Source organism: Lepisosteus platostomus, chromosome 8, assembly GCF_059453375.1.
Source record: "Lepisosteus platostomus isolate fLepPlt1 chromosome 8, fLepPlt1.hap1, whole genome shotgun sequence".
In the NCBI taxonomy this organism is placed as follows: domain Eukaryota; kingdom Metazoa; phylum Chordata; class Actinopteri; order Semionotiformes; family Lepisosteidae; genus Lepisosteus; species Lepisosteus platostomus.
Genome location: NC_142618.1, coordinates 40020910 through 40048689, shown reverse-complemented (window position 1 = coordinate 40048689; position 27780 = coordinate 40020910). Strand labels below are relative to the sequence as shown.

General features: G+C 36.6%; 1 protein-coding gene across 2 annotated transcripts in view; it reads left to right on the top strand.

Moving 5' to 3' along the window:
• Positions 1-27780, top strand: part of LOC148657314 (MAM and LDL-receptor class A domain-containing protein 2) — a 285832-nt gene that overhangs the window by 199107 nt on the left and 58945 nt on the right. For both annotated transcript variants that reach the window (XM_088643402.1, XM_088643401.1), the window contains exons 101-104: positions 310-557; positions 4081-4372; positions 11774-12019; positions 12681-12838. In XM_088643402.1, the coding sequence (XP_088499528.1) occupies positions 310-557; positions 4081-4372; positions 11774-12019; positions 12681-12838 (944 nt within the window). The remainder of the gene's footprint in view (positions 1-309; positions 558-4080; positions 4373-11773; positions 12020-12680; positions 12839-27780) is intronic.

Sequence of the window (27780 nt, the reverse complement as noted above, 5' to 3'; positions counted from 1 at the left end):
CTGGAGTATAATGATTGTCTACACAATGAATAACAATGAGGTCATCACAGTATATGTAGAGTTTTTTGTGCATAAACCATGCAAACCTTTAATAACACATTCTGAAACTTTCAATAGCAAATACTGTCCAACACATCCAATACATTTTAGTACTAGTAAAAGACAGGGACTATTCTCCTTTTGGTGATCCATTCATGTGCCTACTGACTTATTTGTTTGTCCTCTAGATTTGATAAAGTTTGTATTTCTGTCATTTTACTGTACAGGTGATCTCTGTATAATGGTATAAATTATCCAACTGTTCCACAGAAACCTTCCATGGCCGCTGTGATTTTGAGTTTGACCTTTGCTCCTGGCGCCAGTGGCAAGGAGATGACTTTGACTGGCTTCTGAAAACTGGAAGCACACCAAATGTTGGCACAGGCCCCTCGATAGACCACACACTGAGGGACCCTTCTGGTCACTACATCCACATCGATAGCTCGTTCCCCCATGCCCCTGGAGACGTAGCCCGGATCTCAGGCCTGACTTTCAGCAGAAAGAGCAAACACTGCAAGGTAGGCAGCTCACAGAATGAATGAGAAGCTGAGTGATGGTAAATGTTTCTTTCACTGAAGTAATAAAAGTAAGATATAACCTGGATATCCTTAAATAAATTAAATTGCTTTACTCCACTGCAAAGCTGCCCTCAAGCCAAAGGAATAGCTATTGATTTTTTGTAGCATTTCTACCTGCAGTCTCGTTTGGTTTATGTCCAGTGTGCCTAGCTCCAGTCTTCAAGGGCAATAGTTCTGTCCAGATTTCATTTCATCTGAGTTACCTAATGGAGCTAATTTTCTTTTCTTAAATTGGAGTAATTCAGCATTTTCCAGGTCATCTGCTGATTTTTAATGTGCTTATAAAGCCTGCTTAGCTACAGTTTTGGACTGAATTACTGTATTACACTTTAATCTTGAGCTAAAAGCATGAAGATGCAATTCAGAGTCCTTGTCAAAATGTGTCTGCTTTGTGCCATAAAAATAAAACATACATGATTCACTGCTAACCATGTCAGAGAAGGAGGCTTCATTGTGAGTCAGAGAAGAGCACAATGATAATGAATATAGAAATTTGCCCTAAAAGCCTAGAAAATGGCTACACTACTACTTTTCAGACAGAACATTTCAGCAATGTCAGAAGTTATTTTCAACCTAATGGGAAGGTCTCACTTTCACACCTGATCATTTCACATTTAATATTAAATACAAAGGAATTTATTTTTCAGGGATAAATAAGGGATTTATATTTTATCTGCTTTTAGAAAGCAGAATCATTTATCAAAATGATTGTTTTATCTTTAAAATGTTTGTAAATCATATTATAGTGATCTGTATACTTAATTTAATATCTAATTTAATATTTTCTTTATATTTGTTACTCTCCATGCTTACAGTAAGCTGATACTTGCAGACAAATTAAGTATTCCACTTTGTCTTGGGTTGCTTGCTGTGTGAAGGCACTACAATCACAACAAATTGTACTTTTTATAAAAGGAAAAAAAATCAATTTTGACAATAGTTCTTATAATATATATATATAAATATAATTATTTAAGGAATGTAATTATTTATCTAATATTTTTTAATTAAAAATATTAGAAATACACTTAAGATGTGGCAAATAATATATTTTATATATTATATAATTATATCATTATTAATTTCTTTAGATATTCCATATTATAGTGCCTTTTAATCAAATTCTAAAAGTATGCTTGTTGACTCCGGTATCACGTTAGTTAAAGACTTCGATGCTTAAAATGTTTAGGGAGAAATGGAATACTGGTGTGTATGTTTTCTTTAAAGTACCGAGACCAGCCATATACTGTATGTTTATGTTCCAAAATTAATATCGTTTATGGTCTTCACACGCGTTACAGTATGCTCCTATTCTTTTTATGCTCAGCTACTAAGATTTCCCTTCAGTGGTAAAATTCCATATAAATATTCAATACTAAAATGGGCACAGTAAAGACATTTAAATCTTTCTATGACCGACCAACGCACCACGAGTGCCCCTGTCGGTCAACCAATCACGTACCGCAGTATTTTGCATCGTGACGCGCGAGGCCGTAGCCAATTACCTCCAGTACGTGTCTGTGCCGCGCACTTTGAATGCCTGCATCTGTAGCACTGAAATATTGGTGCAGACATCTTGTCATCTCTGTTCATATGACATTCTTTAAAATCCAAAATGAGATTGACAAAGAAATGCTATCAGTTTATTCTCTATTTCAAGCTGCTGCTTTCTGCATTGCTAATTCAACCATATTTCAGTTCAATTTCAAGAGTTTATCTGTTGATTTATCAAACATGTCTATCATGTCTACACAGTGCCTTGCACTCAGATCCTTGCTTCTTTGTAGTGATACCCTATGAAGTACTAATTTATATTTGTTTTACACATAACATACTCCGCACATTCAAAACAAACACAAAAAGAAATAAATACCAATACAACATACTATAAATAATCAATATGAAAGAAAAATGGAAATAATAAAATTAACTTAATATTAAGTTAAAATTACTAATTAAATTAGCTTAAGTCCTAAAATTATTTGGGTGGGCCTTGTCTGTATGCAGTTACAGTATAGCGGTTCTTATTATTTCAGACTAAAACGCCTGCCTTTGTGAAGTTCCTTGGTCAAATAAATTCAAGCAAAGGCAAAAAAGTGAAAACCAAGGAGCCTCCCTTTTACCTAACGTAAAAAAAGTGCATCATGCAGTTTGTCACTTTTGTGCATACTATACCTCAAGATGGTTGAACTATTGTGGATAGATAGGGATCCATATTTAATATAATTTTCAGCCTTTTCTTTTCAGGATCAAAACCATAGAATTGATTGCTCCTTTAATATTATTAGAATTTACTAAAGTTTCATAAAGTATATGCTGATATCCTGGAAGAACATGAGATACCTAGAGCTGAATTTGATGGGAACTGGGCACACAAGAATAACAGAAACAGAAATAAAATAGTTCATAAGCAGTTCTTTTATTCAATATTATAAATATTATATACAAAAGCACTGGTAAATCTTCAGCTAAACAAAAGAAACTAGATACGTACAAGCCTCACTATGGTTTAGAGTCCTGTCCAAACATCTTTTTTCAAACAAGAGCAGGGACAATTATCCTGCTTCCTAACTCAACACAACACAAAAAACATTGTTGTAATCTCCAAATTCAAAGTCATGATGTTCTTTCCTGGTCTTTGATTTATTCTAAGTACTCTATGTCTCCACCCTGTAAGTCTCTGCAGCCGCCAATGACTTCCTTTCACCTCCTGAGTACTGTAGGTTTCATTTCTATGTCTCTTTCTGTCTTGCTGGTGGTTCCCAGTGGTACAGTAGATATGAACCTTCTTCATTCCCTTTCTGCCACCCTTTTTTCCAGCACTGGTTTCCTGCAAAACCTTCTTTTATAGGGCAAGACTGACCTGCTCGTCCGGCATGGCCTTGGAGAACTTTACAGTTCACTCTAAATGTGACAGGAAGCCAGTGCAATTTATATAGAACCTACAGTATCAGATGATAGATAATGATAGTTTCAGTCAGCATTTTGGTCACAGAATTCTGGACATACAGTACTAAAGAGCCTTATAAGATAACCCAGTACATAAAGCATTATGATAGTCCAGACATCATGAATAAAACATATATATCCATATTTCAGCATAAGATAGCCAGAGTCAGGATCTTAAGCAAGCAATATAAAACCATGCGATCACTCTAAGATGTCAAAGGTGGGATGTCTAGTAATAACAAAACATGTTGATGATGGCTATAATAATAATAATAACAATAATTTTTGGGTGTTTTAGTTTCTGGCTTTCTTTTAACTTGTGTTCAGAACTGCAGTATTTTACTAAGCTATGCAGTGCAAAGAGTGTTTATCCACAGCAGGTTGGAAAACCTCCAGCAAAACAGAGACATTGTGTCTTTGATTTATAACCATGTTGATCATCTTCTGCTTCCTTTTCACGGAGTAATTCTGCAGAAAATGAAGGTAAATGATCTTCATTTCTTTTCTTTTCTAGTTAATCTTCTACCTGCACATGTCTGGAGATGGCACTGGCTCATTGAACGTGTACCAGATCACAGTGTCTGAAAAGTACCTGTTGCTGCTGAACTTAACAGGGGATCAGGGACGCTACTGGCAAAGGAAAGAAATCCCCCTCTCTTCAGCTGAAGACTTTGTGGTGATGTTTGAGGGGAGGGTTGGGAAAGGCCTGAAAGCTGACATTTCCCTGGATGACATAACCTTCACATGGGAATGCCTTCTGGCTTCATCTGTGGGACCGACTGAGCCTACATCTCTTCCTCCAACTGGTAAGAATTTAAACTTGTTTTAATATAATACAAACCAGTTAGGTATTCCAGTAGTCTGTTTGTCTACATAAGATCACTTTATTGGCCATATACAATTTCTTGTATTGGGAATTTGTCTTTTGGCATATCCCAACTTGCTCTCCGTGAGACACACAGAGAGGGAGAGAAGCTTGGGCTCAGAGTGCAGGGTCAGCCATTCATGCAGCGCCCCTGGAGCAGTTGGGGTTAAGGGCCTTGCCCAGGGCCCAACGGAGTAGGATTCCTCTGCCAGCTCAGGATATGAACCGGCAACCTTCCAGCCACAGCCGCAGATCCTTAGCCACAGAGCCAGTGCACCGCCCCCGCCCAGTTAAACACATAAGTGTTTAATGAAATGCAGAAAAGTAAAGAATTAAAATGACAAATCACAGTCAATGATTTTGAAACTGGTCACACTCTCCTCTAACTGAGTGAAATATTGTGATACAACAGTACAATGTTTATGATACGGTACAATGTTTACAATGATCACAGTCAATGATTTTGAAACTGGTCACATTCTCCTCTAACTGAGTGAAATATTGTCATTAGTAATTTGTAGCACGGAATAGAATCTTGACACTGATATTCAATAATATAGATTACAGTAGTCTCATTGGTGTTTCATTACTGTATTTTCTGTGCCGAAGACAAAATCCCCCTCTGCTGTGTTTTGAAAGTTTGTAAAGAATTATGTAGATTTGTGTGACAATTCCAAAAATCTGAACATAACCTGTGTTGCATGGTGCTCCACAATGTAAAAAATGGCTTTACACAGAAGGAAGTGCACTATAGACAACTTTATTTAATCTACCATTTTGTTTCTTGAGTTTGAAACTCTTTCACATTGATGTGACATTGCATATTTACAGTACCATATCTTTAAAACTATTCATGATATTGTTTTTTCTACAATTCTCAAATGCCCTTAATTTTTTATATTTAAAATGCTTCCTCTGTTCTTGCACAAGGAACAGTTCTTAAAACTAAATACTCATCCCCCAGGTTATATGATTATGAAATAATTAAAACCATGTGTGTTGCATTGCAAAAGTGCCACAGGGACTCTGAAACCACAATGAAATGCAATGGTTAGAAACATTTGGCTGCAGTTTTTGTATTTAGATTTGTTTCAATTTTCTTCACCTGTTTCCTTCAAAATGTGGCTCATATTTCAGCCCTTTTCCTTTCTTTTGCCTCATTTTATTGTTTGTTCTGTTTCTTCCCCATGCAGAAATTGCTCCACTAATTAAAATTGAAGGCACATTTGAGATAAAAGAAAGAATAATAAATCATTCTTAACGTTCATTATTAAAACAAAGATTGTGATGCTGCAAGGCAAAGACAATCTTCAGGCTTGTAGTAAAACATACAGTATCTAGTGCAGGGTTGCTTAGAGTCCGGTGCAAAGAAAGGTCAGGTTCCATTCCAAGTATTGAACATTCTTGTTTTATTTACGGCCTTCCTCTCATAAAAAGGATGCATTGAAGGGTTTTATTTACTGTCTAGACTTTATAGCTGCAATTGTCCTTTGGGATTTATGGTTACTCTTTGAGAATTTGTGAGATATTTTTTAGCTGTCAATTCTCTTAAAAAAACAGAAATACAGTTTGTGGCTCCTGGCTATGATGATTGGTAATTTTTGCTTGGTTGGAAACCATTTAGTCTCTAGCCTTGTTGCATTGCCTCTGAATTAAATGATCCAGACTTTTGGAGGCACTGCGCTTTAAAAAAGCATCTTAATTGGTTTTATGTTTGAAAGTAAGGGGGAAAGAACATATTAGTCATCAAGTAAAAATATTTTTATAAAGAATGGGGTAAAACCATGTCTGAGCTTCTCAGTTTTGCTGTAAGAATACTGAGTTCCACCATTTATGTCATAAAAAAACTTGGTTGGGAACTCTTTTCATTGTATTGTTCATTTTTATTGTACTGTTGTATCACTGTGCATTGACTGGAAACAGCCAAAACCTTCAACTTAAGTGTTTTACTATCATTGTAAACAAAGATTGTGACATTGAATACGTGTCAGTAATTATGGGATACATGATGACCTTAAAGCCTATTTTTTATGAAGTATTTCTATTTTGTGCACAACAATTTTATATCATACTTTCTTTTTTCATCCATGTACAGCAACACCTTTGTCATTGTCATATAGTTTTGCTGACTGTGAAAAACAAATAGCCTGTTTCATCTCTGATAACACACCAAATCTCATTTTTGCTCATCGTGGAAGTTTGTGCAAATGACTGCAGCAGAAGAAAAAAAACAATGATGGTAACAATGAATGGTGGTCCCTAAAGCATAAAGGTTTTTTTTAATTAAATAGCTGTAGTGTGTTTTATCGGTTTTAACATCTTAAAGCAAAATGTCAAAGAATACCTCATATTTAACCTGCTTTTTTGTTAAGCTGCTGTTTTTTTCTGGTTTATTCTTTTCCTCTGTAACCTGAGTACAACTTTTCTGTATTTTCCCTCCTAACAGAAACAAAATTCCACTGTTTCTTCTAAATGTGTGATTTCTGTTCTTGATTTTGGCAAATGTATCTTAGTCCATACTTTACAATGTAATACACTTAGTTACTAAACATGCTGGCTCCTTTAAAGGTATTATTAAGATACAAATGACAGTGATCATAGTTTCTGTAGTATAGTTAAATATTCAGTTGGAGAACACTGTAATAAAGGTTTTGGAATTTATTGACCTTTATGTGCATAGGAATATTAATGTCAGCAATAAAAGGTTGATTGTTAAAACCTCATCTTAAAATAAAAAAAAACAGCAGGGAAATTAATAGTGCAGCAAGTGATGATAATAAACCAAAACCAAAATATCCTGGACTGTCATACAGAAGCTCCTGTGTTTTATTTCTCTAAAGCTTTTGAAATAAATCATAAAGGCTGTTTTGCCTGGGGGTGACAGACAGTTTTGGTGTAAGAATTAGCATATATCTTTGTTTTTTGTGATACATTTGGGGATGAAAGATCCCAACATCAGTGCTACATTTGTTATGCCAGTAATTAACAAGAAAAGTGAATCTCTTGTCAGGCTGTAACACGGCAGCAGAGAATTAACTCCAGGTTTATCTGTCAATGATCCCCACTCCATTAGCTGTAAGTGTATGTAAGCATTAAGTGTGTCAGCAAGAATGTCTAAAAAATACATTTTCTCAGTGCCAGCATCTGCAACAATTCAGGTAGTGTCTGCCAATAACTTCCAGTTCTCCATTTCAAGCCGCTCTTCTTAGTTCTCCACAGGTGAAGATGCAGTGGTGAAAATGAGCCTGCCAATACTGTACATTGAAGTTTTCTCTTCACACATCACAGTGTACTAACAGCACAATTATTGAAAGAATAAAATACAAATCTGCCTGTGTAACACATATTAAGTCCTGGGGATGATGGAAACTGCAGACTTGATCCACAAAACGTATGCAAGGACATGTATCAACATTGCTGAGGCCTTTATACTGTTGGTCTTTCATTCATATTCTCAACACGTGAGAGCTGCTCAACTGTGGAGCTTCGTCCTTGGTAGTAGAATTAGAGAAAAAGATGGTTTATAAATAGCATTGTGGGACTTATTTTGAAGACAGAGATAAGTTATTCAATGCAGAGAGGTAAAAAATGGTGCATTCTCTTTTCTTAGTCCGAATTTATGGGTGATCAAGGTAACAACAAATCTGCAAGGAATGTTCTTCCATACTTTTAGTACTGTTTGTTAAAAGATTCATGTTGACTAATTGCAGCATATCAAGTAAACCCACCTTATGGGGTGACAATGTTCATTGTTTTATAATGAACTTCAAAGCCCTGTATAATCAGTGTTCCTCAATGAAATCTTTTCTATAGAAAAAATATGATTTTTCGTTAGTCACAATGGCTTAAAAAATAATTCAACTCTCTTTTAAACATGGGGACCTGTGTCTCCTATAAAAATGTTCTTGAGCCTTAAATATCCTAATAATTATTTTTTCTTAAATGAATGATTCCTGTACATGTTATAAAAAGAACAGGAAGAACAGTATTTTTATGGATCATATTTTGCTGATGATATTTACAGTATTTGATATGTATGGTTTATGAGTTTAGTTTTAAATCAAAACGAAATTAAAATGTCACTTACAAGCTAGCATAAATCTATCACTGCCTGTTAATAAAAATGCTTTGACCTTACCTTCTCATACATTTTACTTTGGGTTTGTGATTAATCACTGAATTTCATTCTTAATTTCCTGCAGTGCTGTCCTTAAAATATATTTGTTCCTACACAGGAATACACAGGGATAAAATTAAAAATAAATAGTAGGACATATTTTGCTTCATTTATACATCATAGCCACCTGCTGTCTTCAGTTAAGCATTCTCATCTTTTAAAACAACTGCCAACCTTCTTAAAGGTTCTTAAAAACATTTGAGATGCATAGTGGAAGGACTGCTTTTGTCAGTGCAGGTTATTTTTATAAGCTGTAAATATACAAATATACAAAGGGCTTTGTATATGAAATCCATTTCTGGACCTCATTGATGAAAATTCATAAGCCTTTTGTTGTGAATGTTGAACTTTTAGCTTTCAAAAATACAATATAACCATAAGCTGCAAGGTTTGAAAGCATCTAAGTATAACAGTCTTACTCGAAGGGCAGAATAATACTTTATCTGCAAGTTTAAAATGACAGAAAAAAAGATAGCTAGCTAAGAGAGTTGAGAATATTATAGATGTAGGAATGTTTAACACAAAAACAAGAGAATAATCAAAAATATAAGAAAAGCTAAACTATTCATGTTTAATGATATGAAAAGAGGAAGGGCTCTGCAAGGCAATTGTCCAGTGGCCTTTGTGATCTGTCATGTGAGCAGCTGCCAATGTAGGACATTATACATGTGCATAGTTAGAATTGTCTTATATCTATTATTATATGTACAGTAATATATGTATTATTATATAATACATTTTTTATTATTATTTTACATTCTTTTTACGTATATGTATTATTGTGTATTATATGGCCACAAAAACCATCCCGCAATTTCTTGAAAGTGCTAAAGTCCAAATTAGTTTTCAGTTTACTTTTACAGTTTTGTTGAATTTGCTGTAAAGTGCAGAATTGTGTTTACAGGTTGTTCCATGAAACTCTGATGCAGGAAGCTTTAATCAAGAAAATGCATTTATTGGAACTTCAGTAATAATTGTGTCTTGGTATTTTAAGATTAAATATCTGACCCCAGTCTGACCTCTGTGTTAAGATTTTATTTTTAACCCCTTCCATGAGAGAATAATATATCTTTGCTTACAAACTTTTATGTAATTGTGTACAAGATATTGAAATGATGATTCTGGAATGGAGAAATTTCAAAGAACTGCAAGTTGAGTACTAAGTTATAAAGAGCATATACTGTACAGTACATAATGTATATTTATATGAGGAAACAGCAAGGAAACTCCTCTTCACAACCATTTCTAATACATTTACCTTGAGAATTATATACAGTATAATGAACTCAGCTAAAAAAATATTAATGTTATGCTGACAGTCAGCACTGTAGATAGAAACCAGTAATATTTAATATATTACAGCATGTTTTGTCATTATTCGTGGAGGGAAAAAATATTTTTTTAGAAAAAGAAGCACATGAACCATATTTTTATATGAAAATTACTGCTAACTGCCAAAATAAAGGAAACTCTTGAGTAAATGAGGGATACAAAGCATAATGAAAGCAGGTGCTTCCACACAAGCGTGGCTCCTGAGTTAATTAAGCAATTAACATCCCATCATGCTTAGGGTCATGTATAAAAATGCTGGACTGGCCCAGTTGCCCATTATTTTGCCTACCATGGCTAGAAGAAAAGATCTGTGACTTTGAGAGAGAGGTGATTGTTGGGGCATGTTTGGCAGGAGCTTCAGTAAAGACTTTCTCACATTGTTGATGTTTCATAAGGAACATTGGTTAATGTGATGTTGGCATGGAAGTCTGAGGGAAAGACATCATCAGCTAGGGGAGGCTGTGAAAGCACATACTCCTCATCTGTGATGTCCATGCATTGGTTGAAAATGCAAGGCAAAACAGACAAACTATTTTAAAACAGTTGACTGCAAATGCAGTTTAATCAATTTCAGTCTGCCAAAAACTTCACGGAGAGGGATACTATGGTCAGGTTGCGGTGCATAAAACCTTTATTACACCTAAAAATGCACTTTTGCGAGATAAAGAAGTAAAGGTGGAGTTCTACTGAACAGTACAAAAAAGTCATCCTTCACCCTTTCAAAAGAGGACACGTGCAAGTCTGATTCAAGCCAAAAGACGTCTTCAGGCTCAAGTGTTTGTTTCCCACAGTGAAGTTTTCTGGGGGCCCTGTTATGATGTGGGGTGCATTTTACATGCATGGTATGGGTACCCTCAGCCCCTTAGAGGGCAAAGTAAATGCCAATAAATGCAAAGCCATTCTGTGATCACATTCATCCTTCATCCTGTGATGACGCATTTGTATCCTGTAGGGAATAGAATCTGCCAGAATGACAGTCCCCCCATCCACAGAGCACAAGTGGTTGCTTAATGGTGATGAGCATGAAATAATGTTAACCGTCCAGAATGCCATGTCTGTCCCAGTCACTAGAACTCAACCCAAGTGAATACCTTTCGGAGATACTGGAGCTGCACCTCAGACAGCGTTTTCTACCACCGTCAACAAAACACCAAATGATGGATTTTTTAGGAAGAAATAGTGTCACATCCCACCAGTAGAGTTCCAGACACTTGTATTATCTATGCCAAGGCACATTGAAGCTGTTCTGGTGACTCTTGGTGGCCCAGCCCCGTACTATTACACTTTATGTTGGTGTTTTCTTTAGTTTGGCAATCACCTGGACCTTTCATACATTATCCTATTGCCCATTGGAATTGCTTCTCTTGCAAGCTAACTGCTTCTTAATTAAGAAGCAGTTAACTTTATCAATGCATATTTGTTTATAATGATTTAAAAACATTCACTTTGGTTTTCCACTTTGGTACTGTATATCAGTATATTACAATGTGTATCAAGCACAAATTGTGTATGGTGAAGTTAGATCTGCAGCTTAGCAGAACCGCAGTGCTTCAATGTTCTCGGCTTTCACATTGCTCAGCAAGGTCTTTGCTCAGAATAATGTTAAGAATCCATTCTGTGTTCCTGATCTCTGACTCACCGCCCAGATCATTATGATTAGAGGTTATGAATCTGATAGCTGCAAGATCTTGAGAGTAGATTGATCTACAACGAGTAACGTTTTCTCTGAGCTGTTAAACACTATTGCCAAAGCCCCATTCAATGCCAGGCGCCTGAACTTGTGGAGAATGTGTTTCTGTAACACTTACTTTACTCTCCTTTACCTTTACCTAGGCTCCTGCCCACAAGGCTACTTGGAATGCAAAAATGGGAAGTGTTACCAACCAGTGCGGAGCTGTGACTTTGTGAATGACTGTGAAGACAATACAGATGAGGAGGGATGTGGAACGTCCTGCAGTTTTGAGAGTGGCCGCTGTGGGTGGAAAAACTCACTGGCTGATAACTTTGACTGGATTCTGGGAATGGGCTCATCCCAGAGCTTCAGGCCACCTAACGATCATACACTGGGAAATGAAAATGGTACTGAGTAGTGATCTTCTTGCACTTTCGTTTCTTATAATTAGATACCAATGCCTTAAAAGGTATCCTTAAAAAAGAGCAAGTCTAATGTGATGGCTCAAAAGCATATGTGACAATGTAAGTAGGTGGATGAAACCTAGTCTCTTCAGACCTAGTTCCTATTCCGGGAAAACTGCAATTAATCAATGTCAGATTATAAACTTAGTAGTGGATAGCAAACACCAAGTAGGAAGAGGAAAGAAACTTATTTAAGAGTAAACAGTAGGTCATAAATTACTGGTCAGTTTACAATTAATCCAAAACCAAGATAAGAAAACATAAAGCAATAACTCATTTTTTATTTTAGGGATTTACAGACAAAATAATAAAGTAGTACAATTTAAAAGGTGGGTGAAGGGTGTTGCGGAGGCATTCAAGTTAAACAGTGCCAGATAGAAAGAATTCATGAGTCAACTCAATTAATAAATTAATGCAGTCATTTACTGTATATTTTATATTTTGAATTTTAATATCGAAGGTGATTCTTGATTTCTATAGTCCCCCAACTCCACATACTGTATACTGTATGTTCTTAGCATTACACAAGTAAACTGATACCAGCCACCAGCCCAAGAGGAGAGTAATAATAAGGAAGCAACCTGATATTGATGTTCTTCTCCAGGTCACTTTATCTATCTTGAAGCCACTCCTGAAGGGTTAAAAGGTGACAAGGCCCACATGAAAAGCTCTGTGTGGAAAGAATCCAGTGCGACATGCAAACTGACCTTCTGGTATTACATGTCCACAAAAGCTACTGGCATTATCAGTCTCCTTGTAAAGGTAGGGATTCTTTCTCTTGTTTTAACATGCCTTTTATATTAATGATTGTGCTGAGAATACAAAGCAGATACACGTATCTTTATTCTCCCACGTTTAATCTCACCAAGGAAACATGCTACAAGGTTAGAGGGGATATGGCATCTCCAGTCAGTTCGAGGTTTGAGATCTATATCCCCATCCCCTTCTCACACACTCAGAAGAAGACAAATGAGCTGAAACACAAGCAAAAAACACTAGTATGCTTGTTCTTTTTTAATCTTCTTGCTGTGATGGATGAATTATAAAAGTGTTTTTAATGCAGAATGTGATTTGAAATGGCCTTCACCATTCCCCTGACCTTATCTACCTTACATGTTAAACAATATAAAATGTCATGAAAGATCAATTTGCTTCCATTACATAATTTATTAGATAAATATGAGTGTGACAATGGAGATATTGTACACAAGGCAGGTGTACAAATCATACAGGCATAGAAAATGTGTTAATTTGTCCTCTATAAATTGGTCACTTCTGACATCCTGCAGAGCTCTGTTCAAATTTATACTTGTACTGAATCTTTGTTACTGTACCTTTGAATCAGATTCTTCACAGTTATCATTTCCCTGCTGTTGATACCCAAAATTAGCTCTATTAAAACCTGGTGTTAATCAGGTACTGTCTTTTCATACTTAGATTATGTTAATAAATGCAACAAACCTTTTACATTTGTATTCTGCCAAGACTGCAGTTGTATCTCCTTATACACCTTATGCAAATTAGTCTTATTAGTTTGTACATTAGTATTCTTAGAATAATTCTGCATTTGAAGTACTTGCAAGTTTTCATTGATGTGAAGGTGTATTTTTTCATCTTTGTAACATGGCTGGTGTTACAAAGCATTCGCAGAATCATTTTTTAATAAAATAATGTCTTATAGGAAGTATAGGAAGTATTTTATAAAAGAAATATGTTGTTTTACATTTTACACTTTGTCTTTTTAAGGTTTCATTATGGTAATACAATGTTGCCTGTAACTTAATAAGTTGCAGCATGTTCAAAACTGCAAAAGCTTAATTAGGCTTAATTTAGCCTAACATAAAATGCATGATAATATATCACCTATTTTATTTTCCTTGTACCAGCTTCCTAGGAATTCAGAATAAAATTCAATTTTTTACTGCTTGCCTTTAGGAATGTGAACACTTTAGCTACTGACTATATCAGTAAACTGATAACTCCCTATGCACCTACATTTTACATGCAATCTTCAGATTCTGTCAACTTTCAATTACTAAACTTAGGCTCCTAAAACTACAAATTTGTGCTATTCTGTTGCTTCTTGTGTGTAGAATGATATCCCAGCTCATATCAGGACTTGCAAGTCAGTCAGCACTTTCAGATTCTGTCTTAAAAGTCGATTTTATACTCTACATGTACTGTATAGTGTAGAATGGTACAGTATAGTAGTTAAAATCTGTTTTATTTATTAATTTGTGAATACCTCTCTTTCATTGATTGTTTTATTTTAAAACGCATAGTGGTGATGTATTATCACAGTATTATTTTATTTTAAGTATCAAATTTTCCATTTTCTATAAAGTTTACAGGTGCAAATAATGTTTTTGATAGCAGGCAGCAAAATTTAAATAAATTAATGACAATAAGGCTATCACAATCAAATTGAAAGTGTGTTACAAGTTCTGCCTAAGTTATATCATAAGTTATATAAGTTATATCAAAAAGTTAAATTGTAAAGTCTATTTAAAGTACAGTATAATAATGTGCAGGCATATGACGAAATATGATGAAATATCCATATTTTATTTTACTATATCCATAGTGTGATTCTTTAATCTAATTAAATCGATTATCATATCACTTTTGGAGATACTGCTGTGCTAACCACCTGTCATTTTCGTTTTATGTAATATAGTGCAGGAAGGTGTTTAAGATGGACTTACTTTACCCACAGGCAAGAAGAACCACATGAGACCTATCTGTGCCGATTCATTGCATAGTCCCAGGGGCAAGATCAAGGTGCCACAGTGAAGTTGGCTTTGGTTCAATTACTCATGCCCAAATAGGATTTACACAATTTATTAAAATGTGTAAAGCATAACTGAAAACATAATCCTCTTAATTCATTGGAAGTAGTAACATATTTATTCTATATTCTTCAAAAAGGCTTTTGCCTCAGTGTTTGGATTCAGACTTTACAGTCTAAGAAAAATTTTGTATCAGATTTTTTTTCTGCAACTGAATTTTACATGGGACAGTTCTGTAAGGCAGCATGTGATGCAGTGGATAGTATTGCTGCCTTAGAGACCTGGGGCCCTAGATTCAGTTCTGGACCTGGGGTGCTGTCTACTGTACATGGAGTTTGTATGTTCTCCCCATGTTCACATGGGTCTCCTCTGGGTGCTCCGGTTTCCTTCCACAGTCCAAAGACATACTGTTAGGTTAATTGGTTTCTAGAAAAATTGGCGCTGGTGTGAATATGTGCGTTATTGCATGATGGATTTAGAAAGTACATTTTCTAACTGTATTTCTAAAGATGGATGTTTTCAGAGCCGGCCCTGGACATAGGTGAACTAGGCGACTGCTTAGGGCTCCAAGGCCGCCAGGGGGCTCCCTCAATGTGTAACACAACATATTTTTAATCAGCTCGTTTAAATGTGAGCAAATAATTCCCTGTAGTGGCTCTTTCTGTTGCTGCTGTGAATTATTCTTAATGGAAGCCCAGCTAAAAATGACCAATCATAATCAAGTACATAATATGTTTACATTTAAAACAGAAGCTTTTCAAACACGGACATGTCATATCCCACCTCCTTACTCCTCGGTATGAGTGCGTGTGTGCTGTGCCCCATATTACGACAATCTGCAGGGTTTTTAAATCCAGTTCATTCCATGCAATGCATTGTAGATATTTGATTAATTTCAATAAAACATGTTCTTAGTATAATACAGTGCCTTGCGAAAGTATTCGGCCCCCTTGAACTTTTCAACCTTTTGCCACATTTCAGGCTTCAAACATAAAGATATAATTTTTTTATTTTATGTGAAGAATCACCAACAAGTGGGACACAATTGTGAAGTGAAACTTTTTTAACTAATAAAAAAATGAAAAGTGGGGCGTGCAAAATTATTCGGCCCCTTTACTTTCAGTGCAGCAAACTCACTCCAGAAGTTCAGCGAGGATCTCTGAATGATCCAATGTTGTCCTAAATGACTGATGGTGATAAATAGAATCCACCTGTGTGTAATCAAGTCTCTGTATAAATGCACCTGCTCTGTGATAGTCTCAAGGTTCTGTTGAAAGCGCAGAGAGCATCATGAAGACCAAGGAACACACCAGGCAGGTCCGTAATACTGTTGTGGAGAAGTTTAAAGCCGGATTTGGATACAAACAGATTTCCCAAGCTTCAAACATCCCAAGGAGCACTGTGCAAGCGATCATCTTGAAATGGAAGGAGTATCAGACCACTGCAAATCTACCAAGACCTGGCCGTCCCTCTAAACTTTCAGCTCAGACAAGGAGAAGACTGATCAGAGATGCAGCCAAGAGGCCCATGATCACTCTGGATGAACTGCAGAGAACTACAGCTGAGGTGGGAGAGTCTGTCCATAGGACAACAATCAGTCTTACACTGCACAAATCTGGCCTTTATGGAAGAGTGGCAAGGAGAAAGCCATTTCTCAAAGATATCCATAAAAAGTCTCGTCTAAAGTTTGCCACAAGCCACCTGGGAGACACCCCAAACATGTGGAAGAAGGTGCTCTGGTCAGATGAAACCAAAATCGAACTTTTTGGCCACAATGCAAAACGATATGTTTGGCGTAAAAGCAACACAGCTCATCACCCTCAACACACCATCCCCACTGTCAAACATGGTGGTGGCAGCATCATGGTTTGGGCCTGCTTTTCTTCAGCAGGGACAGGGAAGATGGTTAAAATTGAGGGGAAGATGGATGCAGCCAAATACAGGACCATTCTGGATGAAAACCTGTTGGAGTCTGCAAAAGACCTGAAACTGGGACGGAGATTTATCTTCCAACAAGACAATGATCCCAAACATACAGCAAAATCTACAAAGGAATGGTTCACAAATAAACGTATCCAGGTGTTTGAAAATGCCAAGTCAAAGTCCAGACCTGAATCCAATCGAGAATCTGTGGAAAGAGCTGAAAACTGCTGTTCACAAACGCTCTCCATCCAACCTCACTGAGCTCGAGCTGTTTTGCAAGGAAGAATGGGCAAGAATTTCAGTCTCTCGATGTGCAAAACTGATAGAGACATACCCCAAGCAACTTGCAGCTGTAATCGCAGCAAAAGGTGGCTCTACAAAGTATTAACGCAAGGGGGCCGAATAATTTTGCACGCCCCACTTTTCATTTTTTTATTAGTTAAAAAAGTTTCAAAAATCCAATAGATTTCGTTCCACTTCACAATTGTGTCCCACTTGTTGGTGATTCTTCACATAAAATAAAAAATTTATATCTTTATGTTTGAAGCCTGAAATGTGGCAAAAGGTTGAAAAGTTCAAGGGGGCCGAATACTTTCGCAAGGCACTGTATATGATAATGTATGTCCCTAGTGGAAATGGTGATGCTTTGTTTTCTGAATTACAGAAATTATTACGTAGTGTTTCACACACTACTGTTCTGTAGGTCACGCCCAGGCCTTATTACATATTTTGGCTATTAGCACAGACATAAAAGGACAAGGACAAAAATAAATTTTAGATTTTGGGAGTGGCATTTATTAATTTTAGATTTTCTTAATAATTTTATTTTTTTATTTTTAATGGGTCTCTTTAAAATGGAATAGGACGTGTATCCATCACCAAGCGCAGCTTGTAGTTTTTATTTTGGTGCGTTAGTCAAATACATGGACAAAAAAATAGATTTCCTCGCATTCACACATCGTTACCATTTATCACATACAGTATCGGTTACATCAAGCACAGTAATGTCAAAATGAGTAAGTGAAAAGTTAAAGAATTCCATGAGGTTATATCCAGATATACAGTATCCATAAATCAACTATTACAGCTGTTCTTGCAGACTGCCTTCATCTACTGTAGATGCAATTACTTGCACCACTGTTTTGCAAGCAATCATTAAAATTATATTAAAATGTTTGGAGAGGTGCAAACTGTAACTCAACATAATATGATGGCAAATTGCAATATTAACAAATTCTGTGGTTTTGATTAGTTAATAGTCACTCCATGAAATTCCTTGTTTTCTGAGAATTTCCATGAAACCAGACACATTAAGATTGAGGTGGGGCTCTTGTTAATACATAGTAGTTTGTTTATTTCCATTTTAAACTACATGTTTTTACTGTATTTTAATTTGTAATGCGTTCATATTACTTACAGTATGAATGATATTCACAAATTACAATTATTAACGTCCTTCAGAAACTTAATTATACTGAATATTGGTTATTTTTATTTTCAACAACCAAAGTTTCCCCTTAGTTACAGTACATGATTCTATATTAAGTTGATTTAAAGCAGGAGGCTTCCAGTACATGAATGTTACAGTAATGTACTTTGAAGTACCAAACATAGAGGTCTAATGGCAGAAGTTTCATTCTAATGGATCCAGGCTCCATTCATGGCATGTACAGTAATCCCCTTTTCTGAAAAATTGTACAGCCATGTTAAATTTTAAAACCATCGCTGGACTATGTATTTTATGTTTATATAACATATGGCATATAACTATGTTCAGTTAACTAAGTTGAAACTAGGATGATTGTTATCCTTAGCAATACCCCCAGTCTTCCTGAGACAGCAGGTTGTTAAAATGTCCACAGTAGAGGGGAGCTGTACTCCAGTAATGGACTGGGCCCATCCTGTAAAGCCTTTTCAGTTAGACATCGAGCTGCTGCCAAACCACATGTGAGCACACTTTCAATAGGGCACATGTAATATGTATTAAAAATATTTGAAGAAAGACCAAATTTTTTCAACTGTCATAGTAAGTAAAGGCATTGTTGCGCCTTCTTTGTAGCTCCAATTGATCAGACTGTCAGTGCAGTCTAGGCATGGAAAGGTAGGTGACTTTTATAGTCGTATAGTGATCAAGAGTATTCACACCCCTAGATGGGCCGTAGACATGTTGGTAATATTTCTGAAGAAATTTACTTAGGATGGCCTGATTAAAGTCCCCCGCAACAATAGATAAAGCATCAGGTTATTCAGTTTTGTAGTGGTTCACATCAGCTGAACATCTAATTAAATTGGGGTGGAATATACACCGCAAATATAACAGATGAAAATTCTCTTAGTCATCTCTGTGATGACACTAATTGTATACTTCATATTGTTAATAACTGTAGAATGCTATACAGTAATTTTCTCTTTCACCTTTGCTGTACACAGGATGTATGTTATACACAGAACTTTCAGTACACTGGGATGTTATTTAAAATGTCAGGAGGTTAAAACGTCTCGTGCTGTACATTCCCATTATGTGTTATGTTAGAGATACTGTAGATGCAATACAAAGTGTGCATGTACTTGGAGTTTGATATCAAAGTAATTCCACAGAATTATTTTATTTTTATTTTGTACATTGGGGGTCTCAGCTACTGTACATTCCGGTGAAGTTGGGAATTTTACAGCTCTACTGTATGTATCCTAGTAGCATAGCTGTGTGCTGTTGCATATTTTTTATTCTGTCATGAATGCATACACAGTCAACATATTAACACTCTGGTTGCACTGAAGGTTGCTGCATCCAGACTATGATAAAATTCACAGGTATTTAACTGTTCTCTAAGAATAAAGTCAGTCACCTTTGATTTGAGGTGGTGTAGTGCCTACACTAAATATTCTAATTATATACCAGGCCTGAAGTAATTTTATGCAAATCCACCGCTGGCAGTGATAAAAGATACAAGTACTTCTGAAGTTCTCTGTAATCTCTATCTCACAGAATCATTAAATTATTATATCTGAGATTAAAGTTTACACTTTATTAGATCAAAATGTACTGTTGTAATTTAACATTTAGCAAGGTAATTGTGATTCTGTCAGGCTCTGAGAGCACACAACAACACGAAAAAAAACATAGAGTTTACTAATCACTCATAGAATTACTGGAAAGATAATTCTATGCATCAGTATGTTTTTTGGAGGAAAAAAAAAATTTAACTACAGTCTTTACAAAAAAGCTTTTGATAATTTGAGTCTCATAACATAATGTAATCCATATGCAGAACATACAGTTACTCTTGAAGGGTTGCTACCTGTTGAATTCAGTAATTTGCTAAATCCCTGTGTTCAATTATTTATTCATGCTTTGTGTGACAAAGTGTTTCCTTATGACATTAGGTTCTCATTAGGTTATCAAAAGATCTTCAATGAATACATCAATTACCTTTTAGGGAGAAAATGATGCAATTTTTAAGAATAATAAACATTTTTGTATGAAGTATGAACAGGAGGCCATTTGGCCCATGTAGCCTGTTTAGTACTTAATTGTTCCAAGGATCCATCACAATCATTTCTTGAATAAATAAATCGACTAGGCTATCGACTTTAACAATATGGCTGGGTAGCTTGTTCCATACTCTGCCCCAGAAGAGTAAAAAAATCCATAAAGTTCTCAGTTTTAAATGCACGTCCACATAGAGTAATTTCCACTTGTACCCTCTTGTTCACTTTTAAATCTGAAGAAAGATGCTGATTAGTCTTTGTCAGTGCCTTTGAGAATTTAAAATTGAACACTAACTCCACTTGTTTTAGAAACACACAATTAGAAACCCTGGTCCTAGTCATAATCTTCTCTGTTCAACACTAAAAGGGATCACTTCCTTCAGCCTGTCAGTGTAGGACATTACCTTTTTTAATACAGTATGTGATTGCTCTTCCCCAGACTGATTCCAGAGCAGTAGTATCTTTTCTATAATGTTTTGCCCAAATTGTTCATAATATAAATCAGGCCTTACTAGTGTGTTATATAATTTAACATCCCTTTGTCTTACCCGGGGCTTAAGGTTGAACTAAGCAGCGGTTTCATTCATAAGGTGAACCTACTGTAGGTGCAGGGCAAGAAAGAAAACAGTGAAGCTGCAGGCAGTGAGGTGGGATGGTAGGCTAGGGGTACAAGCAGAGCATGGTGCAGGCTAGACATTCAGAATTAGCAAGGGCAGGAGCCAGGAAGACCAAGGGAATTCAAACTGAGGTCCTGAAATAAGCTGAGTCGATAATTAGAGGCAGAGTGCTGGGGCGTTGAGGAGTCCAAGACTTTGAGGAGTCCAAGAGAAATCTGAGCATAGAATGCCAAGCTAGAGAGCTGTGCTAAGATTCCGAGCAAAACGTATACTGAGAGCAGACCTTAAAATTGAAGTTAAATATCCTGCACTACTTGGTGTATGTACTGTATGGATGGGTGTGTTTGTAAATTGCCCACAGGTGAAATAGTTACCCTCTCAGAATAAGTTCCTTGGTAACTGGCACTGACTGACAGGTGAGTGGAGCTGTGGCCAGCTGCCGTGGCAGTGCTAACTCACTGCATAGCATTCCAGAGGGAGTGGGCTTGACACCCTTGCTTTAAAATCTGTGATATTAACTATAAATCCTAGCATTTTATTTGCCTTTTTAAAAGGGAACTGAAGTCCCAATTTCGCAGACAGGTTATAAAATCGAGGTAACAAAATAAATTCATTGACAGTATAGAAAAAATCTACAAATTTTGAATTGTGAATTTGTGAAAGTACGGTAAGGTGCCATGTTATTGCAAACCCCTGGTCTTACCACGGGTTAGAGTGAGAGTTCCCACGAATTGTGATGTGGTGCAGACCTTTCTGCTTTCTAGTCACTGTAATAATTAATGTAATGTGATGTACAAGCGAATTAAGTACAGGTTGTGCAGCAGATATTTCACCACAGAAAGTTTTGTGATCTGCATGCAGAGTTAACAAGTTAGTTCCATTTATCATATTTATATTTATATATTTATGTTGTATTAAAAGAGATGTATTCACAAGCCTGCCTGTTTACAATGTAATAGGGAAGCTTCACGTCACCAGAACCTTTGTTGCCTCATTCTGAATCGCAGAAAGGTGCTGGGAAAACCTGGAACTTTTGTCTATTTTGTGATGTACAGTAAATGTACAGTAAATGGGAGGTTTTACAGGTTATTGCTTGTACTGTATGTAAACCCCTACACTCATCTACATTAAATGTCATCTGTCAAATGGTTGCCCAGTCATACATTTTACTTAACCTTTTTTAATTTAATTTCTTCCTTCCTCCTAATTTGGTATCATGTGCAAACTTGACTAGTTAACTAACTGCAAGTAAGTACATAATGTATACAGTACATTGAGAAGAGCAATGGTTCTAGCACAGATCCTTGTTGTACTCCTCTAATTACATCACTCACAATGGTTGATTGTGTAATTGCCTGAACTACTCAGTTAGTGTCTGAAAATAGGTTATACTTTTCACACTGAAAGCAGCCATACTGAACCACATTGTTTAGCTGTCTGCAGTCATTTTTCCTCCCATTATCAATTTGGACTATAATGTTTAAGTGTACCAGATTTTTTTATTTGTTACTACTGTGATTGGCTAGTTTCTAACAGTGATTCTGTAGAAATTACCATCTATTTCTTTTCTGAAAGGGCCTTGCTTAGCATAGGCTGACAATTTTCCACATTTGATCCCTTTTTGGTCATTTCTATCTCCACACTCATCAGCTGGCAGTAGAGCTAAAAAAAGGTGGCAGCCTTTCACTGGGATTTTTCCTGTATATTGTTAATCTCTTTCAGTTTCTTCTGAAGTGTGTATTTATATTCACTCTGGCTGATCTAAGTCTCACATGTAGCCATTTTGCACTCCAGGTTCTTCCTCTGCTCTTCACTAGCCTGTAGAGCCACATTCCATTGACATGTAAAGTTTCATGCACTCATAATTTTAAGGATTCTACCTTGCTGGCTCCTGATCCATTTGATTATCTGCTGAAATGTGTCTTGCAGAGTAGCATTCTCCTTCAGCCCTCAGATCCTTCAGCCCAGCCTCATAATTAAGCCCTGGAAATTTCCCCATTCAGCTCTTCTTGCAAGAGAGTTGCCATAGGCCAAGTTCCATAAGCTCAGGACACACTGGGGTTGGGGTGTACTTCTCCCACACTTCCTTCATGTTACTTCATGTTACTTGGAGAACAGACAGCTGATTTTCATCTCATCCCTTTGTAGAAACTTTCAGCACCCACCCAGACACTCTTAAGAAAGCCATGGCATACTCTGATCCTGCCCCTGTACTTCCCTGAGCTGCAGGACATGCATTTCAGGGTTCAGTGGTTGTGGCAACAATGATGGTTATCCCCAGCCTACTCACAGCTGCCACAGAAATGTAGATCTCCTTTAGGGAACTCCACCACCTGGTGTCTCAGGTAAAAGTCCAGTCAACTGCAGAGCACACTACTTATGTCATCCCATTACCTTTCCCAGTCTTTGGAGTTGGTTCAGCTCTCTGCATGTATTTTAGCAGAAATTCTAACAATGACTTTCAGTCATAATCCCACAAATGGTAAACTCACACCTCTGCCTCCTTAGTTAAGCACATTGCCTGAGATGGCCCCAACTATGACCATTGTGTAGTACTCAGAAAGAGGGCAGCAGTATTTTTCAAGGTACTGCTGGGTTTCAGTACCAATTTGTGACAGACCCTACCCTTCACTGAGGCACTCCCAAAGGTCATCACAAAAACTCAAAATGGTCAGAACTAAAGTCCAGGTTTTATTGCTCAACACTTTCAGGTATAGTAAATCGGCAATACAAAAACTACCATTAGCATGGTGCACTCTCTTTCAATACCTTTGAATACCAAACAAAAAGTCTTATTATATCTGACATGTATGAATGTGAGTTTATTCAGTCACCACAGTGTGGGTATTTACAAGTAATTACCAGCAGCCATATCACCCTGAAACTCACAACTGGCAACCCATTGAAGCTAAGCAGGTGTGAGCCTGGTCAGTACCTCGATAGGAGACCTCCTGGGAAAAACTAAGGTTGCTGCTGGAAGAGGTGTTAGTGGGGCCAGCAGGGGGCGCTCATCCTGTGGTCTGTGTGGGTCCTAATGCCCCAGTATAGTGACAGGGACACTATACTGTAAAAAAAAGGTGCCATCCTTTGGAAAACTGAAGTCCTGACTCTCTGTAGCCATTAAAAATCCTAGCGTGTTTCTCGAAAAGAGTAGGGGTGTAACCCTGACATCCTGGCCAAATTTCCCATTGGCCCTTACCAATCATAGCCTCCTAATAATCCCCATCTATTAATTGCTTCATTACTCTGCTCTCCTCCCCACTGATAGCTGATGTGGTGAGCGTTCTGGCGCACTTTGGCTGCCGTCGCATCATCCAGGTGGGGCTGCACATTGGTGGTGATGGAGGGGAGTCCCCATTACCTGTAAAGTGCTTTGAGTGGTGTGTCCAGAAAAGCACTATATAAGTGTGAGCAATTATTATTATTAATTAGAAGATATGTAGTGGCCTCTTGTGGCAGATTGGTTGTAACCTCAGCCTCTTCAAAAGATGGCATATACGGTAAAATAAAGCAAGGGCTCATGTCAAAGATGGACACACACCTGCTGTATTGCATTCCAGTTGTGTATAATTATTTAATTGAACCAGAAATTTAGTTTATCAGAGCATTTGCAGTTGTTTCTACTGAAAAGTTTGGAATTTTATGTAACTTAAGAAATGCAATATTTAAAAAGCAACCCCTAACATGTTACAGAGTTGAAAAATATCAGACACAATATGTTTTATTTGAACATTGAGTAAATTAAGGGATTAATTGGAAAATAGAAAGGTCAAATGGGTTCAGTTTGAAAATATTTCATTTTTTTTGGTTTAAATCAAATCCAACCAACAGAGGCATTTAGGGGCTATGTGAGCATTTAGGAGCAGGATTGAGAACCTCTGTGGTAGTGGTTAGATTTGAAAAACTTGTCAGCCTTTTGAATAACAATTTGTATAATATTTTTGTCAAAGATATTCTGCTTTATTCTGAAAAGGTTTTATGTATAGTATCTTATCCTTACAAAGAATACATTGATAAACATGATAAAAGAATAATGCTAACATCACACTGTAGCTCTTAGCATAGCTGTATTACGATGACATGCCTTGATATATTCAATTGTTCCAAAAATAATAAAAATGGCTGTCACCTCTGTGAATAAGAAAGCTCTGAAATGCCATTTTTTTATGTAGCTAATCTTAATTCCAATATATTAAATCCAAGAGAGCCATGATTTATCTGAGGGTTTTAAAATGCTTCATTATTATATATAGCTTAATGTCCTACATTACAAGTCTCAGCACTGTATATCACCATCTCCTATTCAGATCTGAATCATTTTTAAGACATTTCAATAACATTTCTATTAAAAATGAAATATTTGCTTTACTGCAGTCTTTCTGCAGTTGAATTAAAATTTGGCTTGCATTCCAACATAGCAAATTTGATGTCTTACAGTACAGAGTATTTTTTCATAGAATGCTCTGTTGTTATGTTGTGCACTGTTCTTTATACTGTATACTATGCTTTTGTCTACCATAAAGGAACAGTGGTTTGTGTATGTGTCAGTGTAGGCACCGAAATAATGCAGGCCAAGCATCACTATTAATTTCAAAGTAGCTTGGATATTTGATATATGAGATTAATGATATTTCATACTAAGACTTTTTTAACTTTAAGTCAATTGCCAAAGGAACTTTTCAAACCCATTATTTAATCATGGGTTTCCAAGGTTTATAAGAAACTTCTGGCAATCAAAATCAAAGGCATGGATTTGTAGTTTTTGATAGGTACTGTAAGGGAGGGTGTCACAGGAGGCTCAGCGTTCGGGAACGGAGAACTCGGTCTCACGTGTGGGTTTGTAATTATGACCCTGTTGCGTGGTATTTTATCTGGAAAGTTCAGGAGACGCACTTTGCGGAAGACACACTGGGTTTATTGTGACAATAGTGATATTGTGATAATCCATGCCATAGTGAAAAGGGGAAAGATTCAATAACATCCAAATCCATTCAGGTCCAAGGGGTAGCCAGGAAAAGTCCAGAACTCCGGAGCTGGCCAATCAATCAAGACAAGGACGGATTAAAATGAAGGGGGAAACACAAGGAGACACGAGGCATCTGACAGAAATGGGACAAGGCGCTCCAAGCTCTGGGCTCAGAGGTCAGGATGTCTGGGGATAAGACCTATGCCCTCAGATCTGCTCATAGTCTGGTCGTAGGCGGGCCTTAAGACGTCCATGTTCCAAAGCTGAGCCTACAGCATTGGAATCACTAGGCGTATAAAATAAAACATTGATTACACACACCGCGAAAGCAATCAGGGGTTAAATTAGAATTAGTGGAGCCTAAGGGTAGAGAGCGCCCCCTGGGGGAGGGATGCCAACTGTGACAGAGGGGACATGAAACGAAGCTTTGATGTAATGGTACAAAGTTTTTAATTTGTTTTCCAAGTACAAATGAAGCTGAGCAAATATGTTTGTATGTATTTTACATTTTAAATAAGATTCAATTTAAAGCACTTTATATGGGCATTCCAGTTTGAAGGTCATCAATTACGGTTCACTATGTGATTCATAATCTCTAACTGGTTTTTGTTTTCTAATGGACGGTGAAGACAAATGATTTAATGCCCTTGGTTTGTGCTCAATTTCATATAGGCTCTGTAACATAAATATTTTCATACTTACTCTTGCTTATGTATTATAGTGAGATATTTTCCTAAGTGAATTTTGGTATTGTTATTTTTACCAACCTTGTTGGTTTGAGGAATACCAAATGAGTTTATTTTTGTTCATTAATTTCTTTACTATAATTTAGCACTGTCCTTTAATTTTGGAATATTATTTGCAATTTTGCAGAATTAAAATATTTGCAGTGCTTGCAGAATATGTATTTGTTTTCCTGCTAAATTAAAGCTTCAGTCTTTGAGGAACTAGAAATTTATGGCAGAAAATCTGAGCACACACTTGATATGAAGACTGAAAACTGAATATACTGTAGTAGAGCACTATGTATTTAACTGTAAAGTCTATGTTCCCGGGAAGATACTGCCTCACACATTACCATAAAGATTAAAATAAGATGGAAGACTTAAATGGAAAGCCATTAATATTTATTTCAACTTTGATTGTCGTTTATTCAGTAATTACAAAATTGAAAATAAAATTGCAATTAACACGTTACTTGATTTATTCAGTTTTAGCTTTGAGCAGTGCCCTTCTTCTGTTGATGACTTTTTAAAAGGCATTTTGAGTAAAATATGTAATTAACCTGTCAAATAATAAAAGAGAAACAGAACATAGCAAACACAAGAACATGATAAAATATTGTATCATTCGGCCAATTTAGCCCGTTAGTTTTATAATTTAGTAGTTATTTTTTTTAAATAAGCAGATATTGGCTTTAACAACATGACTGGGTAGATTGTATTATACTTAAACTACCCTTTGGGTAAACTAAACACGTAACAGTTTGCCCACATGAAAGAAATGATTGTGAATGAGGGGACTGACATTTTTAATATTTTGTTTATTAGTTTTGATTTTGTTGTCCTTCTAGACAAGATTTCACATCAGTATCTGCCACCAAGAATGACAGCAAGTGTACTCCCAGAACTCAGTCAATGTAATGCTGTGCTATTAAGTTGCTATCAGTGGCTACAAGTGGAATTCTGTTGTTTATAAAAACACTCTGGTTCTGTCTGCTTTAGTCTGTTGTACTCAATCAGTGTATGACTGCTAAAGTGAACTTGGCTCCACTCCTGGATTTGACACACACCTTCAAACGTGTTGCTCACAGCATGTCATTCTGTTGCATTTCCGAACATTGGAAAGCACTCTGACCCTGTGTGGTTGTCTCACCTAAATATGTTTAGTGCTCTTCACACAGCTGAACTGCTGATGCCC